This window comes from Poecilia mexicana, unplaced genomic scaffold, assembly GCF_051168715.1.
Source record: "Poecilia mexicana isolate PSO_F unplaced genomic scaffold, ASM5116871v1 scaffold_4, whole genome shotgun sequence".
Classification (NCBI taxonomy): domain Eukaryota; kingdom Metazoa; phylum Chordata; class Actinopteri; order Cyprinodontiformes; family Poeciliidae; genus Poecilia; species Poecilia mexicana.
In genome coordinates this window covers 7331471-7346887 of record NW_028263373.1, presented here as the reverse complement: position 1 = coordinate 7346887, position 15417 = coordinate 7331471, and the positions used below count along the sequence as shown (strand labels likewise).

At 40.0% G+C, this 15417-nt stretch overlaps 1 protein-coding gene across 1 annotated transcript in view; it reads right to left on the bottom strand.

The window, feature by feature from the left end:
- Positions 1-15417, bottom strand: part of LOC106920696 (importin-13) — a 29899-nt gene that overhangs the window by 2168 nt on the left and 12314 nt on the right. Inside the window, exons 6-22 of the mRNA XM_014991866.2 lie at positions 14905-15045; positions 14629-14770; positions 13950-14116; positions 13564-13684; positions 13249-13396; positions 12991-13172; positions 11858-11884; positions 11569-11703; positions 9595-9747; positions 8091-8171; positions 7874-8011; positions 6527-6623; positions 4339-4391; positions 1470-1536; positions 1262-1320; positions 1089-1178; positions 4-185 (exon numbers count right to left, since the gene is read on the bottom strand). Of these exons, the coding sequence (XP_014847352.2) occupies positions 4-185; positions 1089-1178; positions 1262-1320; positions 1470-1536; positions 4339-4391; positions 6527-6623; positions 7874-8011; positions 8091-8171; positions 9595-9747; positions 11569-11703; positions 11858-11884; positions 12991-13172; positions 13249-13396; positions 13564-13684; positions 13950-14116; positions 14629-14770; positions 14905-15045 (1983 nt within the window). The remainder of the gene's footprint in view (positions 1-3; positions 186-1088; positions 1179-1261; positions 1321-1469; positions 1537-4338; positions 4392-6526; positions 6624-7873; positions 8012-8090; positions 8172-9594; positions 9748-11568; positions 11704-11857; positions 11885-12990; positions 13173-13248; positions 13397-13563; positions 13685-13949; positions 14117-14628; positions 14771-14904; positions 15046-15417) is intronic.

Sequence of the window (15417 nt, the reverse complement as noted above, 5' to 3'; positions counted from 1 at the left end):
TACCTGAGGATCTGCTGGGAGAAGTTGTCCTTTTGCTCGGTGGTGATGCGTGACGACGGGAAGCCCGGCGGCTGCAGTGCTTCTTTCAGCCACACGGCGAGCAGCGAGAAGCAGTGCTTGTTCAGGCTGAACAAGACTTCAGCAAACTGGTCCATCAGACTCCGGGATGCTCCGCCGCCGATGCCCTGCAGAGAAACAAGGAAGTACTTTGCTACTCTGGACGTACCAACAGCACTGAAACCTACAGAACTTTTCTATGTGTTATGTAGAGAAGTGCACAATCTGCAGCATAAGATAAATTGATACATAATTTGGAACCTAGTATTTATACTGTGCCAACAAAATTTTGTGGGAGAAAATCCTCACCACAGTATAATGCTGCCACTTCTTTCTTTTACAGTAGGGAATGTGTGTTTTGTTTTATTTTGTAAATACTCTCCATTTTCAGATAATCAAGTGAGCAAAGCTGCGTGAGATGTTCAGATTTTGGGATGTAGTTTTAATAACACAACTTTAAACTTCACATGTGTTCTCTAAAATATCATCTGGGTTAAATTACTCAAAGATGGACTGCTTACCAACAATGTGACCTCGGGTGACATTCAGTTGCACTTTGCTTAACCATTTACTTAACAGCATCAAGTTAAAGGGGGCTAAAGTCAAACACGATTATATTAGTAATTGATCAAACTATCAATTATTCAGATAAAAAAATTGGCACATTTCGCAGATTTTTTATTTAACCTTTTTTAAACAAAATTAGCAAAAATATTTATTTTTTGTACAGTTTTAGCTTAATTACCTCTCTAAGAATGTTGTTGTTTCAATAAATAGCCTTTTTTTTTTAAAGTCATTATACTCCAGTTATCGCTTAATCGCTGACTAAATTAGCTTTTGTCATTTCAATTATCAACTCATCATGATTAATCGTTTCAGCCCCAGTTAAATACACACCATACTTTCTGGATATATATTTTATAACAGTTTAAAAGATAAAACAAAAATGTGTATTATTCTCCATCATTGCTAACAGAGATACCACAGCCTGATGCTGTATGATTAAAGTGAGAAGTAATGCAGCTTCTCACCTCCAGCACAGCTTGGACCAACAGCTTGCCGTCCTCCTGCACCACCCTGGCTAACGGAGGCACGTCTGAGCAGTGCGGCAGCAGTTCAGTCTAGCAGAACCAAACAGTCGTCAAATTTCAGGCATTTGCAATAGTTTTCAGTTCCTGCAGCATGCGTGTGTCCGTGTGCTTACAAAGAACAGACACGTCGACTTGACCGTCGGGGCCTCGGGAAATTTGAGTGACAGGATACCTGAAGTTGGGAGAGAGGAGACGGGAGCCGCTGAGGACCGATGTCAAACGCCAACAGCTTGTACTGACAGGAACACGGCTGGCTGGGAAGCCGGGCGCGTCTCTGCACAGGGGCAGGCGCTGCCTTGTGAGAGGCTCGCGCTCACTTACCACAGTGGAACACCGCTTTCACGTCAAGACTCTCTGACAAGAACAAGTCGGGCTTCCGTTTGAGGGCCTATGAGGCAGATAAAAGCAGTTCACATTACGGTTCTGCGGGCCCGACCCGTCCGCTACTGCTTCACCACATTCCACTGCATAAGCTCCTTCAAAAAGTACGGCTAGCAAACAAACACCCGCCAAGCCTGGTAGCCGGATCTGATGGCAACAGAGGACCAGATCTGCCTACCAGGCTACAGTGCTCTCTCCATCTGTTTGGGAAGGAATTTATCCAAACTCATCCAGAGATCCTCCAATGCAGAACTGATGCAGATATAACAAACAAATTGCAAAAAATCAAACTTTGAAATCATTTGAAACTTAAGTCAAAAACTAAAGGCAATGGTGGGATTTGGCTTTGATTCTTCAAACTCAATTGCATCTTCCTTGTTTTTGGTTGACTGGACAGAATATGCAACAGAAGTGTGTAATAAGTAATTAACATGTGCAGATAAAGAGAAAGACAACTCATCTCATAATAATGAACTTATTCAGGATGGAGGAGAGGAAGAGAGGGAGAGAGGGAGAGGGAGAAAAGGCCAGATCTATCCAAAGATAGAAAACAAAGGAAGAATGAAGACAAAAGACAAAATATAAAAACGAGAGAGCCATCAGCCAATTTGTCGGAGCAGATTAATATTAGCTGAATATTAATTCATTCAGGCGTTGATCGGCTCTGGGCTGGAATGACTTCAGAGGAGGACTGGGCTCAGAGACTAACCAGTCACCTGGGACCACGAAGTCCGACTAAGGCGTTGATGTTTTTAAAAACCTAACGTGTAACGATCCAGGTTGGCTGTTTTAAAGCGCACGTTTTTCATGCTAAATATAAACATTTGTCTAATTTTATTCAAGGAATATGTAACAAAAAGATTTTTAAACTCTCAGTTATTTAAAAATGCAGTAAGCTTTTAGGTCGTACCACATCTTACTGTTGAAAGACCTTTTAATGTTCAGGTAAAAACTTCCTTCCTAAAGGACAGAATGATGTAGTGCTCCTCCTACCCCACCTGTTGCTTCACACTGCTGGTCAGCTGGCTGAAAGAGGCTAAATTAAGTCTCCTTTGCTTACATAAAAACACAAATTTAACAGTTTTGGGAACGTTTCCAGTGAAGGAAAACACTGTCAGGACTAAAGGAATGTCATTATCCTACTGCCAATAATGTGACACTGTTTTAAAGCTTCAGTGTGCAGAAGACATGAGATTTCCCACGGCCTGGTGACCTTGATGAAAAATAGCAGCGTCATGGCATCGACATCATAAAAATGATGGAAAAAGGTGTGATGAAAATCACATTCTTCAATTTAAATCAGATTACGAACCATTTCACGTCTTGTCAGCGTTAAGACGGCATCACCTTCATAAGAACAGCCTTCTTTAGTTTTCACTCATCTTCTCGTTTTTGGAATGAGAAACACTTCAAAGCTGCCAGATTTGTGGTTATTTTCTTCTTTTAGCCAGCTGACCAGCAGTGCACAGCAACATGTGTGGAAGGGGCTGTGAACATCCTAGTCACTTCAGCACCTTATTAAAAGGACTTTAAATCAAATGGGAAACGTTTAGCAGTTGCAGGTGGGTGTTTATATTTTTGCTTTTTCTATTAAATGAAACACTGATAAAGAAAATGTTATAATTGATATCATTATAAATGCAAAAGTCAAATTTGGTGCCTTATTTTAGCTGCCTTATGAACAGCTGTTGCTTTTCTGATTAAGCAACAGCAATTTGATCCTGATGCACATTTTTATGTTAATACCCTGATACAACCAATAAATTAGTATTTAACAAGGAAGGTAATTAATCTCACTTCTTAAATTCTTAAAAGTTTAGCTCATATTATATAAAATAATTACTCAATAAGTCAGATATTTCCAGTGTTTATTTCTGTTAAGTTCGGTTACAGGGCTCACAGCTGATGAAAACCCAAAATTCAGTTTCTTGGAAAATGTAAAAAAGAAAAGAAAGAAAGAAAAGAGAGAAAAACAACAAAAAAGAGCTTTAATTAAGAAATATTTCTATATAAGATAATAAAATAATGAAGTGTTGTGGAGTAGACAGTTGTCAAGCAGACAGCTACTGACATTCTCCATGATAGAAAAGCTACAGCAGGTTGCTGCTGGAGAAGGTGTTTATTCACACGTTGCTCTGTTCCAGCATATTCATAGGAGGACGAGTGGAAGTCTGGTGAAATAAAGCTCAGTAATCTTTCAATTCGTCCAAAATGTGTCTTTTGACTGGATGGATTCTTGACATTTTAGGGCCAAAGTCCTAAACTCTTGTTTGTACTATTCAGATATTTTTGAGAAACTGAATTTTGCTCATCACAGCCATCGCAATTAATCGGCAAAATTAACAGAAATAAAAAACCTCCGTGTGTTTAAATCTGTATCTATACAGAATTTCATCTGTGAAGTGAATTAATTATATTTCAATTTATTGAAAAACACTTGTATTTCACCTCAGGCTTAAACCATCACAGTCTAAAGTAAAGTATGCAGACTAAGAGAGCATCCTGCATCCATCGGTGGTTTCTGCAGGTAAAATTAAATCTCTACATGAACAGAGATTTGTTCAGTGGTGAGGCGACTGTTCGAGTCTAAAAGCATTCGAGGAGAGACAAATGTCCCTATTGCAAACAGTTCCCTCGAGTGTTTCATTCCACTGCCTCGCCTTTGTGATGGGACACCTTAAGGCCCAGTAACAAAGAACAGCGAGAGCTACAGAGAGGAAGAAAGAAAAACAGCTAGAAGTCAGAGAGAGAGAAGGAAAGAAAGGGAGAGAAACCCAAAGTGAATGAAATAAGAAACCAAAAAACACACCTGAGCTTGGAGTTGCATAAATGAATCAACAATATCAGGATGATCCCTGGGTCCTATAATATAATAAAGATGAAACTTAAGAAATCATAAGAGAGAATAAGAATAATATACAAACAGCAACTTAATAGATTCAACAGTCATGTGGAAATAAAAAGAGAACCAAAAAATATTTCATTGAAATAATTTACATGTGAGTAAGGAACAGAGGGGGCGATAGGGGTGGGTGGGGGGGGACATATGAAGCTTTGGCAGAGTCTTTGAAGAAGAGACCAACCAAAAACAAATAACAGGCAGAAGACAAACACATGGGTCTGCTTGGAGGGAAACCAAAAGAGAAGAAGTAACGAGAGAAAAGGAAGAAACCTAAGAAGCAAAGGTGGGTTTGGAGTGGGAACCCAGAAGGCACCTCTGTTACTGCTACAGGATGAGGAAGAAGGGCTACCGAACCTGAACGCACCCTCCTTCCCATAATGCACTACCAGCAGCAGCAGCAGCATTGTGATCAGATTACAAGCAACACATTTCCTCCTAAATCCCTCTGGCTTTTAAACTGAACCTACTGTCCTACTACTCAATAATACACTCAAATCTTCTCCATTGTGCTGGACACAAACTACCAGACTTTAATGTGTGTCATTTAAAAAAAATACAATTACAATTTACAGGTAGGAAAAAAATGTTCTCGAGCCATCATTTAAGAGTCTACAGAAAAATTCATGATTTTTATGTTTTGTTTTTTTTTCCAAAATAATAATTCAGATGAGTTAAAAGTGATGAGAAGAACAAGTGTCTATAGTGAGCGCCCAGCTCTGGGACTGTACTCTGTTTTAATATTATTGTGTACTGCAGGAACCTGCTCAGAGGGTAAAAAAAAAAAAGTAAAAAATCACTTAAAATGCAGGAGAGGCAGCCAAAAAAACCAGTCACTTAAGTCACTTAACCAGTCAAAGCAAGAGAAGAGAAGAGGGGAGAAAAGGGACTACACAGAGAGCTGAGGCGTCAGCCACACCTGATACAAATAGTCTAGAAAATTTTAGGAAAAAAAAAGAAGAAGGATCAACCTCTTGATCCCTAAATGACATTCAGTAAAAATTAAAAATACAAAAACATCTGAAAGACCTGGCTTTAATCAAATCTGTAAATCTAAAACTAAATAACAAATGGAAGAGCAAAATTAAGCAGAGATTAGACAAACAGAAAACGTAATAACATGTTGACTTCATGTGTTTACAGCAAATCATAAGTTGAAAAATGATTTAAACAGTAAGGGCAAAAAAAGGTCTGCATTGATGAAATCTTCCTTGTAGGCTTGAATTGGGCTTTTGTTTGTGGTTAATTTTGTTCCTGTATTTAATCCTCACAGGTAGAGAAAAAGTAGTGCCTGAAAGTGCTGACAGTGATGTTTGCACTTTTTTTTTTCCTTAATGATGTTTAGCTTGGCTGCTATACGTAGTTTCTAATTATGTTGTCCCAAATTGCAGAGAAACTAATTACAGCTGCTAACGGCATGGACACATTGATGCAAAACATATGGCCACTGAATATCCTTCTGGTTCTAGATTTACACCCAGAAGCCAACGGTGAACAGAAGGCTGGCTTTTGAGTAAGTAACAAAACAAAGGTACGTCTGCTGACATTTATGTGAGTGAGGAAATTCATCGACTAAAACAGACAGACTGTATTAATGGAATCAAACACCACATTTTGAAAAAGTGAAAAGCTGACAAGGCTTATGTTTGTAGTGTGTAACGTAGTGACAAGAGTCAGGTATTCCTGGCAGATGAATGTTGATTATTCACTGATTTGCTTTGGCTAAATTGAAATGGCCTCTTTGATCCTCTGCTTTCAGATATTAGCAGCTTTTAGACATCACCCACTTAAACAAATGTTACTTATTATTACAGAAAAAAAACATCCAGCATTTGGAAGGGGTTGCTCTGTCTTCTAAAAACACCAAGAGGACAGAAAACACTGCAGTTCCTCAAATATTTACAAGTAAACGTTAAAAAGTCAAACTTTTGTTAGCATAGTTTGAAGATGGATAACTTTAATGAGAAATTTTGCTTACGCCAAACACAAAACAAATTTATGCTTTATTGATAAATTTGTCCTGATCTGAACATCCATCCTTCACCTGAACAGAAACTGTTTAAGAGTCCTGAAACTCCCACCTCTGCCGGACCCCTACCTTGCTGGAAGACGGACAGTGTTACCGAGGTAACCAGCTCAAACAGAGCCTTGATTGGTGGGAAGTGGTCTGTCTCACTGGCGAAGATATGCACCATCTGAAATTAGCAATTCAGCAAGTCAGACGGCAGCTAAAACAAAAAGTGTAAGGCTGCAGCTTTACACACATTAAACCATCCAGATTACATTCACACCCAGATTTTATGTATCAATAAATTTACTGATAAAGATGTCCAGTTAGAGTCTGAAGCAGGAATCTATGGACCTTTTTTTTTTTATTTTAGTCCAAAAACAAACAAAAAAAATCTTATGAAGCACAACAAACCGTCCTTTTCTGGTTTACAAAATAATTGGCTCTATTTGTATTTTTTCTCCCCTCCCAACCACTTGTGTGACATTAACATAACTTTTTCAGGCATTTTGTCACGAGAAAACTAACAGCAGGGAATGAGCAGCAAATGGTGTTCTCTGCATAATGTCTTAAAAGCTACATATGAGTGAAACAGACTGATTAATTGAAGAACACTGAGACTTTCAGCTTCTTCCGTTCACTGCTGTTATGTTTAACACAATCACTGCACCTGTGACCAATATGCTCTTCTGAACCAGAGTTGAAAAAAATCTTACTGAATTTTAGTTCTTGAAGTTATTATTTTGCTCCAAATGGCCATTCCCCACTGAGGCGAACTAAAGATAAACTGTCCAATGACAGAGCAACTTTGAAAACGTGGGTCGGCCACCAGCCTGTTATCTCCTGACCTCTTTCTCCTTTTACGTTTTCCTGTGTCTTCGGCTTCCTTGTATATGTTTTCTAACATATTTCTCACTTTCAGACACTGAAATGAATACAACCATTTTGAGGTTCAAACCTAAAAAAAACAGCAGTAAAGGTAAAACGACACATTTTGTGGAAGAAATGTACAGATGTTACATTTCTTCCAAAGTAACTTGCATCCCCAGGCTTTAATGGACATAGTAGGATTAAATCTGGCATATCCAATGCCTTAATCTTTAAGCATAACAATAGGTCGCATACCTACAAAAACAGCTGCCAATGCTGTGTGACTAATGTGAGGAATTTCTTACTCGCAAGAAGACAAATGTCAAATGAAATTAGCTGTACTAAATGTTCCACTTTTTGACCTCTTTGATGAACACCACTCAGAAAGATTTTTATAACACTTAACGCACAACAATTTCATTTGTAGCTATGAATCATACTCAAGATGTTTTAAAAACGGAATAATTTTTCACTAATGGGCAGCTTTGTGGCTCACACGGTTCCTTTTCTAAATTCTCTCGATGTGACCGGAGGTTTGTGCTTTTTGTTTTTGAGTCGACTGTATACCTGTCGTGTCAGGTCAAGCGCTGATGCCTGGGGAATTGTACTGTACATCTGGCCAAGCATCTCGCTTAGCTGAGACACCATGGGGGCAAAGTCATGCAGGAGGGTCTTCACAGATTTCTCGAAGATGGCACAGACCGCCTGTGAAACATCGAAGACCGAGATGTGTGGGCCGCAGACACAGAGAGCTGACTGGACTTGGCTCGGCGTGTCTACATACCTCCACGACCTGCGAGTCATTCAGCCACTTGCTGAGAACCTTTTGTATGAGGGCAAAAACCTGCTGCAAAACGACCACCACCTGAAAGCACAGGAACCAATGAGGAGAGAACACAGTCACTGATAAAGTAAAGAAAAACGGTAAATAACGGGAAAACAACCTCTAACATTTGTACAAAGCAGGTAGGGCTGTTGTAAACGAATATTTTAGTAATCGAGTAATCTATCGATTATTCTTACGATTAATCGAGTAATCGGATAAAAAAAATTCTAAAATGAAATATTGGTAAATCTGGCATAATACTGGTGTTACTATCAGATATCAATATCAGTCCAATTTTTCATATTTGAGCATCCCTAACAGTTGCTTTTTTGTAGTTTAGAAAACTAACCTGTAACAATAATAGCTCACTTTCTAAGTTAACCAGAAGAAAAGTTATAGAAAAATCTGAAATTATATTGAATGTAATAACAAAGAGGCAGGCTCACAAATGTGCTTATAAAATTGTCTACAATCCAGCTTTTAGTTTATGTATTCATCTTCAGTGAGTTTAATAGATTAATTAAACTCACCTTGCCACCTAACCTGTCACGCTTTGGGTTTGAAAATACGGGAAATGCCGCCTGGAGTGGGAGGAGAGGGCGAATGAACGAACATGGGGTGGAGGGGAGGAAATAGACCAGCGGACTGACGAACCGTTAGACCGGGGGACGAACACGGGGGGAAGCAATACGGGATATTTACGACACCTTCACTGGTCACACTCAGAAACTCATCTACCAGCCATGTACGATGCGCTCCGCCACCCGTTTCTTCAGACCGGGATATGAAATTTATTGTGCGGTTCGTCGGTAAAGCTACATTTACGCGGTAAGCATCAGCTACTCAGCCGCCCGCCCTGTTCAGGCTATCCGCTCACCTCAGCGCTCTTCCCGCCGTTCGCTTTCAACCAGCAGCCCCGGAGTAGAAATGCTGCCGTACTCCAGGCATTCCCCCAGTCATTTTAAGGATGCTTATTGGTTCCCCAAAAACGATAAAAAGTCGGGCATTATCATCAATCAATAAAATCCCCACGGGCCAATCTTGAAGATTGGACTTTATGCCGCTGAGACTTAGCTTTTGTCAACAACTCAGAGGCGGAAGTGAGAGCTCCGCGCAATGCAAATGAAGTCCCGGCCGGAACACGGTGAGCTAACTAATAAAACATAAATTAACGAAGCTTCGAGGCAGGTAAATTTTCCTCGAGGAATTTTAGTAATCGAGGTACTCGAATCATTCGAGGAATCGTTTCAGCCCTAAAAGCAGGTCAGCAACAGAATTACAACGACTGAAGTTGATGTTTTAGGCAAAGAAAGTCATATTGTCCCAAGAATTATGGAGCTTTTAAATCTCCAACACTGTCATGTACCTTTGAGTGATGCATTCACTATGCTATCAGCCATCTTTACACTCCTAAACTACCCATCTCTAACTATGAGTCTGGTTATGGTGTGTGGTGACAGACCGGATTTGGTCCTGGAGGGGGTGGGGTTGCTTTGACAGGTGGCGCAGAGCCGTCAGCCGACTCATCGTCCTGCTTGCTGATGTCGAGTGTAGTGAACAGGTTGGACAGCAGCCCCAGGATGTGAATGATTGCCAGCTTATTGGAGGGATTAGGCTAGAAGAAACAGAAGAAAAAGACAATTTAACTCCAACAAGGATTTTTCTTCCTCTCGTTCCAATGTTTATTCTGTGCCTCAGCAAAGCAGACTGTAGGAAAAAGACAGTTATCTGTTTTTACAATGCATCAGGAAGAACAGCATAATTACTTTTATATAATTCAGCTTTAAGAAATTAGCACTTTAAATTATTTTGGGTGTTTTGTTTATTAAACCCTATGTAAGTCAGTCAGTGTTGCGGTGTTCTTGGTTTTATTTAAAAATTAAGAAGAGAAAATTAAACAAGAAATGAGAAAAAAACAGATTTTGTCAAAAGTTGAAAAGTAACTTCTCATCCCACAATGCAGTGTTTATGTAAAGCTAGAGGAAAGAAGAAGAAGGAGGCTCTATGTACACCAGGGCTCTGTTGAAAGACAAGCACCACAGCTGCCATATTTTCTCTTCACTGTGTTAACATCTGTGATCAAGCTCCGATCTGTGAAATTTCCTCTGTGGACACTCAGGTGGTCTGGGCATCATCACAGCAACTTGTGCGTGCAGCTCGGCGGCTTGTCAGCAATAAAACTATGCACAGTCACAATAAATGCTCATTTTAATATTGAGATGCTTAATATTTAAGTGCACTTGATGCTAAATATGTTCAGCTTGTAGAATCACTGATTCTGAAAACACTCAACAAAAAACCTTGGCGTACATCTCCTGCCTGATGTGGCTGTTCAGATGCATTATGGGATTAGTAACTTCTGTGGCCTGTGTGATGGATACTCATACGGTTAGAATCCATAAAAATAAAATCTTATGACCTGAAATAAAACTGTAAAGCAGCAGGGTCAAATAACAGACCTCGAGCTTCACGTGTCGGTCTATTTCTAACTGAGTGCTGAACAATCATGGCTTCCACAGGGCAGTGTCTCCATGGAGACTTAACACAGCCAACAATCAGGATAACAAACAACACAGCTGCCACACCCACTGATTATAACACCTCCTAGTATTCTTCAGATTTGGACTAATGCCTCTCTGTATAACGGTCTGTCTAGAAAATGTAAATTATGTGATCTTATTGAGCTGAGTGACTCATCCGAGTGAATCAATCGTTGTCCTTTTTAGGTCGACGCCTTCAGACGTTGTGCTCTTTTACCCTTGACGTAATGGAAGCCGAAGGTCTCCCCACTAGGTGCCAGTATTTGGCCGGCTCCAGACAGACAGAGCACCTGACTGCTTCAGCTGACGTAATGTCATGACAACATGAAGCTCAGTAAAGACAATATGAAGGGGAGAAAGTTAGGATGGATCAGAGAGCGTGTTATTATAGAACAAAGAAACAAAGACAGAAATAAAATAACCCATAGCGACATCAGAAGAAAATCTTTTACACAAAAAGCAAATAAACTAAATTTAGATGCATATAGCTCCTTATTGATACAATCCAGCATGATCGCTTCTAATATATAAACATATTCAGGTTGATTCTAACTTCATTTCTGAACGACTGCATGTTGCACGCACAAAGGCCTGACCTACTGTGAGAGCGTTTCTGGGGATGTTTTTACTAATACATTTATTTCATTCAAAAGTCAGTGCTTGCATGAGTCAGAGAAAGTATGTCTTTGGTGATCCAACATGAGTCACTTGCCAATGGTTCAGGGTCAAACCCAATCTGGTCCTGCAGCGAGTCGCTCCACTGCAGTGACACCACGCAGACACAAAGCCTGTCCCTTTTGGCCAGAGTCCATCTGTGCATGCTGTGTGTCTGTGTGTGTAAGCGCATATGCGTGTGTGTGTGTGTTTGTGTTGTTTTGCATTGGGTGTGAACTGACCGTCTCATCAGCTAGCTTCTCTAGCTGCTGAATGTAGGGGGTGATGAGGGAATGAAGGTTTCTCAAGATGTCCTCCACAGGCAGAGCGGAAAGCAGGAATCCCAGAGCCTGCATGAGCCACATGCACTGACTGGTCTGTGTGAAGAGACCGATTATGCAAAGAATAAGCTTTCAGTCAATAATATGTTTACAAAAAAAACACTGCAAACATGTTTTAGAGAGCAGAGTCTTTCACAGTATTTGAAGTTTAAATGCCTGTGAAATGCAGAAAAAGAACAGAGATACAAACCTTGTGGATCTGTTTTATAAGCACCTCCTGCAGGGACAAAAAGAACAAGAGCTCTGTTATTCAGGAGAAACAACAAAAAGCAGCTTTAAACAAAACGCAACTGGAACTATTTTTAAACTCAACTGATGTTATTTCTGGAATATAAAAACACCTTGAAGAAGACGTACTGTAATCACAGATGCAGCAACCAGAATATTGTGACAAATCTCAGCTTTTATGTAAAACTTTGAACTCCTGGCACTAATTTTGGCAGACTCAAACTTCCCCTCAAGAGCTGCAGTCATAATACATCAGAAGATGCGGTCTGATGAGGCTCATTGGTCAGATTAAAAGTACCTTAAAAGTAACTATTAATCATGTATTACTTTTCATTAAGCCCCACATTTCTGTATAAAATGTTTTTTATTGGCCTGATTTAATATTCCAGTATTAAATGTCATCTTTTCATTAGCTGTAAACAGAAAGCCATAATTAACAAGAGTAAAGGATTGAAAACATCGGTCTGGGTGTAATTAATTTATACAATGTCTTTCACATAGTGAGTTCAGTAAACCTCTCAATAAAATTCTAATTTATTGAGCATGACCGATTATCAAACATGGCATAAAACAGATTATTCTGCCATGATGATCTCAAATATTCTCAATAGCAGATCAGATCAGATATCACATTGCATGAGACTGCAGCCGCTGCAAAGCAAAAGCAAAATTGCAACAAAGTTCAAATTTTGAACTTTCTTTAGTAGTTTCTAACAGCAATTAACACTAAAGAGTGAATTCACTAGGGAATGTAGGCATTTAGGTTTACAAAAGGCTGCCAAAGCATATTTAACTACAGAAAGGTTTAAAGCTCAAAAGCCCAGCGAAGTAAGAAGCCTAAAAAGGCTTTTTACTTCGCTGGGCTTCCTTTTTAACATCTCACTGATGCTGAAAACAAATAACTGAGTACATCAGTAACAAGTTCCACATTAAAAAAAATGTGTTGCTAGCCCTTCTTACCAACTTCAACAAATCATGGGTCAGTTTTCGACTGACCAGTCAGCTCCAATCGAGCTGAAATCATCAGTTTCTAGACATCATTTACTTCATCTGGCCATCATTTCAAGGCAGAAAATAAAACTGCCTAAAGCTTACCTGAGAAACTGCTACGATGTTGGTTGCGTAGGGTGGCAGGTCATATTTGCATTCCCTGCAGATTTTTTTTAACGTCGAAACAGACGATACGGAAAGGTCTGGATTTCCTAACGCTTGTAAAACCAAAGGCAGGACACTGCTGAGCATCACTGGGTGGTCGGCTAACCATTCAGCCAGAGCACCTACAGAGACACCATGAATTCATTTTTCAGGCAGGAAAAAACATGTGTATTTTTGTCTTGACATCTATTGCCTTACCTATTGTGAACATGACTGTGTCGGCTAACTGGACGTTGTTGATGCTGATTCGAGGGATGAGTCCTATCAAGCCTGGGATGACGTCAGAATAGTTCACATCTATTGTTTCTGCTATGGACTGGAAGCCATACAGCAAAGCTTCTGTGTGCTAAAGGAGATGAATATACAGTTTATGGGGAAAGAAAAAGAAAAATATTCTTTACTTTGGGTAATTGTGCATATTTTGGTCAAATTTTATTCCAAAGCTAAGACTTTTTTTCAGCAGAAAACGGCTTACAATCCTTCTTTTTAACATTGCTAATCCATCTCACTCACCTGCCATGATGTAGGCTGCTCTGTATTCGTCAATAGCCTCCCTAGTTTATCGTACAGGTTACTCAGCAGCTCTGCTCCCAGCATCTCATACACATACATGAGTGTGTCTGAGATGTCCACCCTGAAGGACAGACGAGCACAGACAGACATTTCAGGCGAGTTGCAGTCTTGAAATCCTATCTGTTAAATCTGTGTCAGACGGGTTTTGCTCCCCCCCCCCAGTGTGTTTAGAGTCCATTAGAGAGAGAGAGACACTCATTTGCTGACCAATCATCCAGTCAGTGAGTAATTTCAGAAACACTTAGCTGTCACTGCAACACACCTGCATGTCAAGATAGAGATGAATCAGGAATACGAATGGGGGGAAAAAGGACAAGTATATGCACCTGTAAATCCTGAACTGTTCCTTTTCATCCGAGGACCAGGATGCATATTCATGGTCCGAGGGGAACTGGGCTTTGTGAAGCAGCACGTCCACCAACTGGAAATATACTGGCCTGTAGACCTGGAGGTACACCGCCTGCTTATCTGACTCAAATGACATGATTTCATCCTGAGAAAAAAAAGTAAACACAAAGTAGGTGTTTTTATGTTTCAAACTACAAGGCTATTTAAAAGAATAACTGCAACAATCTGGGTTTGCTCAAAGTTTACCGCACTGAGTCCTAGCCAGATATCTGGGAAAACAAATATATTTTTATGCATTTTGGCCTTTCGTCCAAATGAAAACTCCTCCTAATCCCACTAAAAAGTGGCGATTTTCAAACACTGTTTGTGTGTATACATGGGAAAACCATATACTTGCTTTGACATGATTCCCAACAGACATCGTCTTGTGTTTTATTAACTTTATATCCTGAAAGTAATTCAATAAATGAACCTTTTGCTTAAATAATTTCTAAGAAGAAAATGTGGTTGTTTTGAAGCAATCTGATTGGCTAACAAAGGTTTTAGCTTTGTGCCACACTGTCAACATACCAAAACAAACGAAAAAATAATTTCCAAAGAAGGACCAAAGCAGAAGTAGGTAAATGTTCAAATATCATCATTCAAAGCTGTTCTTACCTGTAGTGTGTACCAGAAGGTAAGTGTAAGGGAGCTAGTGGTCTCGTTGACTGGATAGTGGCCGGGGATGCCTGTACAAAACATGATCATGTTGACTAAAGCCAGGAAGCTCTGCCAGTGATCCACCTGCTCCAACAGAGTCCTGCAGGCACCAAGGTGAGGCGACGGCACAAAGGAAGCAAATGGGAGTTAGACATAGTGAAACATAATCAACGCATCAGATAAGGATTTTCTTTTTATATCGATAAGATAACATCTGCTGAAATACAGACACACCTTGAGTGGTTCTCTCCCAGAGTCACAGCGATCCGGCAGATGCCGTGGCAGGTCTCCATGTCTCCGTTCTGCACAGCCTCCCTCAGCTGATCCTGGAGGGCCAACACTCGAGGAACCAGCTTCAGTAATGTGTTCACATATCTACGAACCACGAACAAGAGCTCTGAATATTTTCTGTGTCAAGACCTGAATGCATTAAATCCTACTACTTTAGAATAATTTAATATACAGCAGGAAAAACACAGCAAGCAAACAGTGGAGGAAAATATTTACTGGCGAGTCGAAAACTGACTCACTCTCTTCATGGCCAGCTTGATGGATTTACATTTTGTTCCCCCAAGACAAACATTTCTTTCAAATCATATTTCAGTCCAAGTCGGTCCAACCTCTTGATCTCTGACCCAGCACACCCACCAAAAAGATCCCACATATCTACCAGGGAACCAGAAAATCTATTCAAAGCTCCTTCTTGGAGCTACACTGCTGTCAGTAATAATCACGTCTACTAGCTGC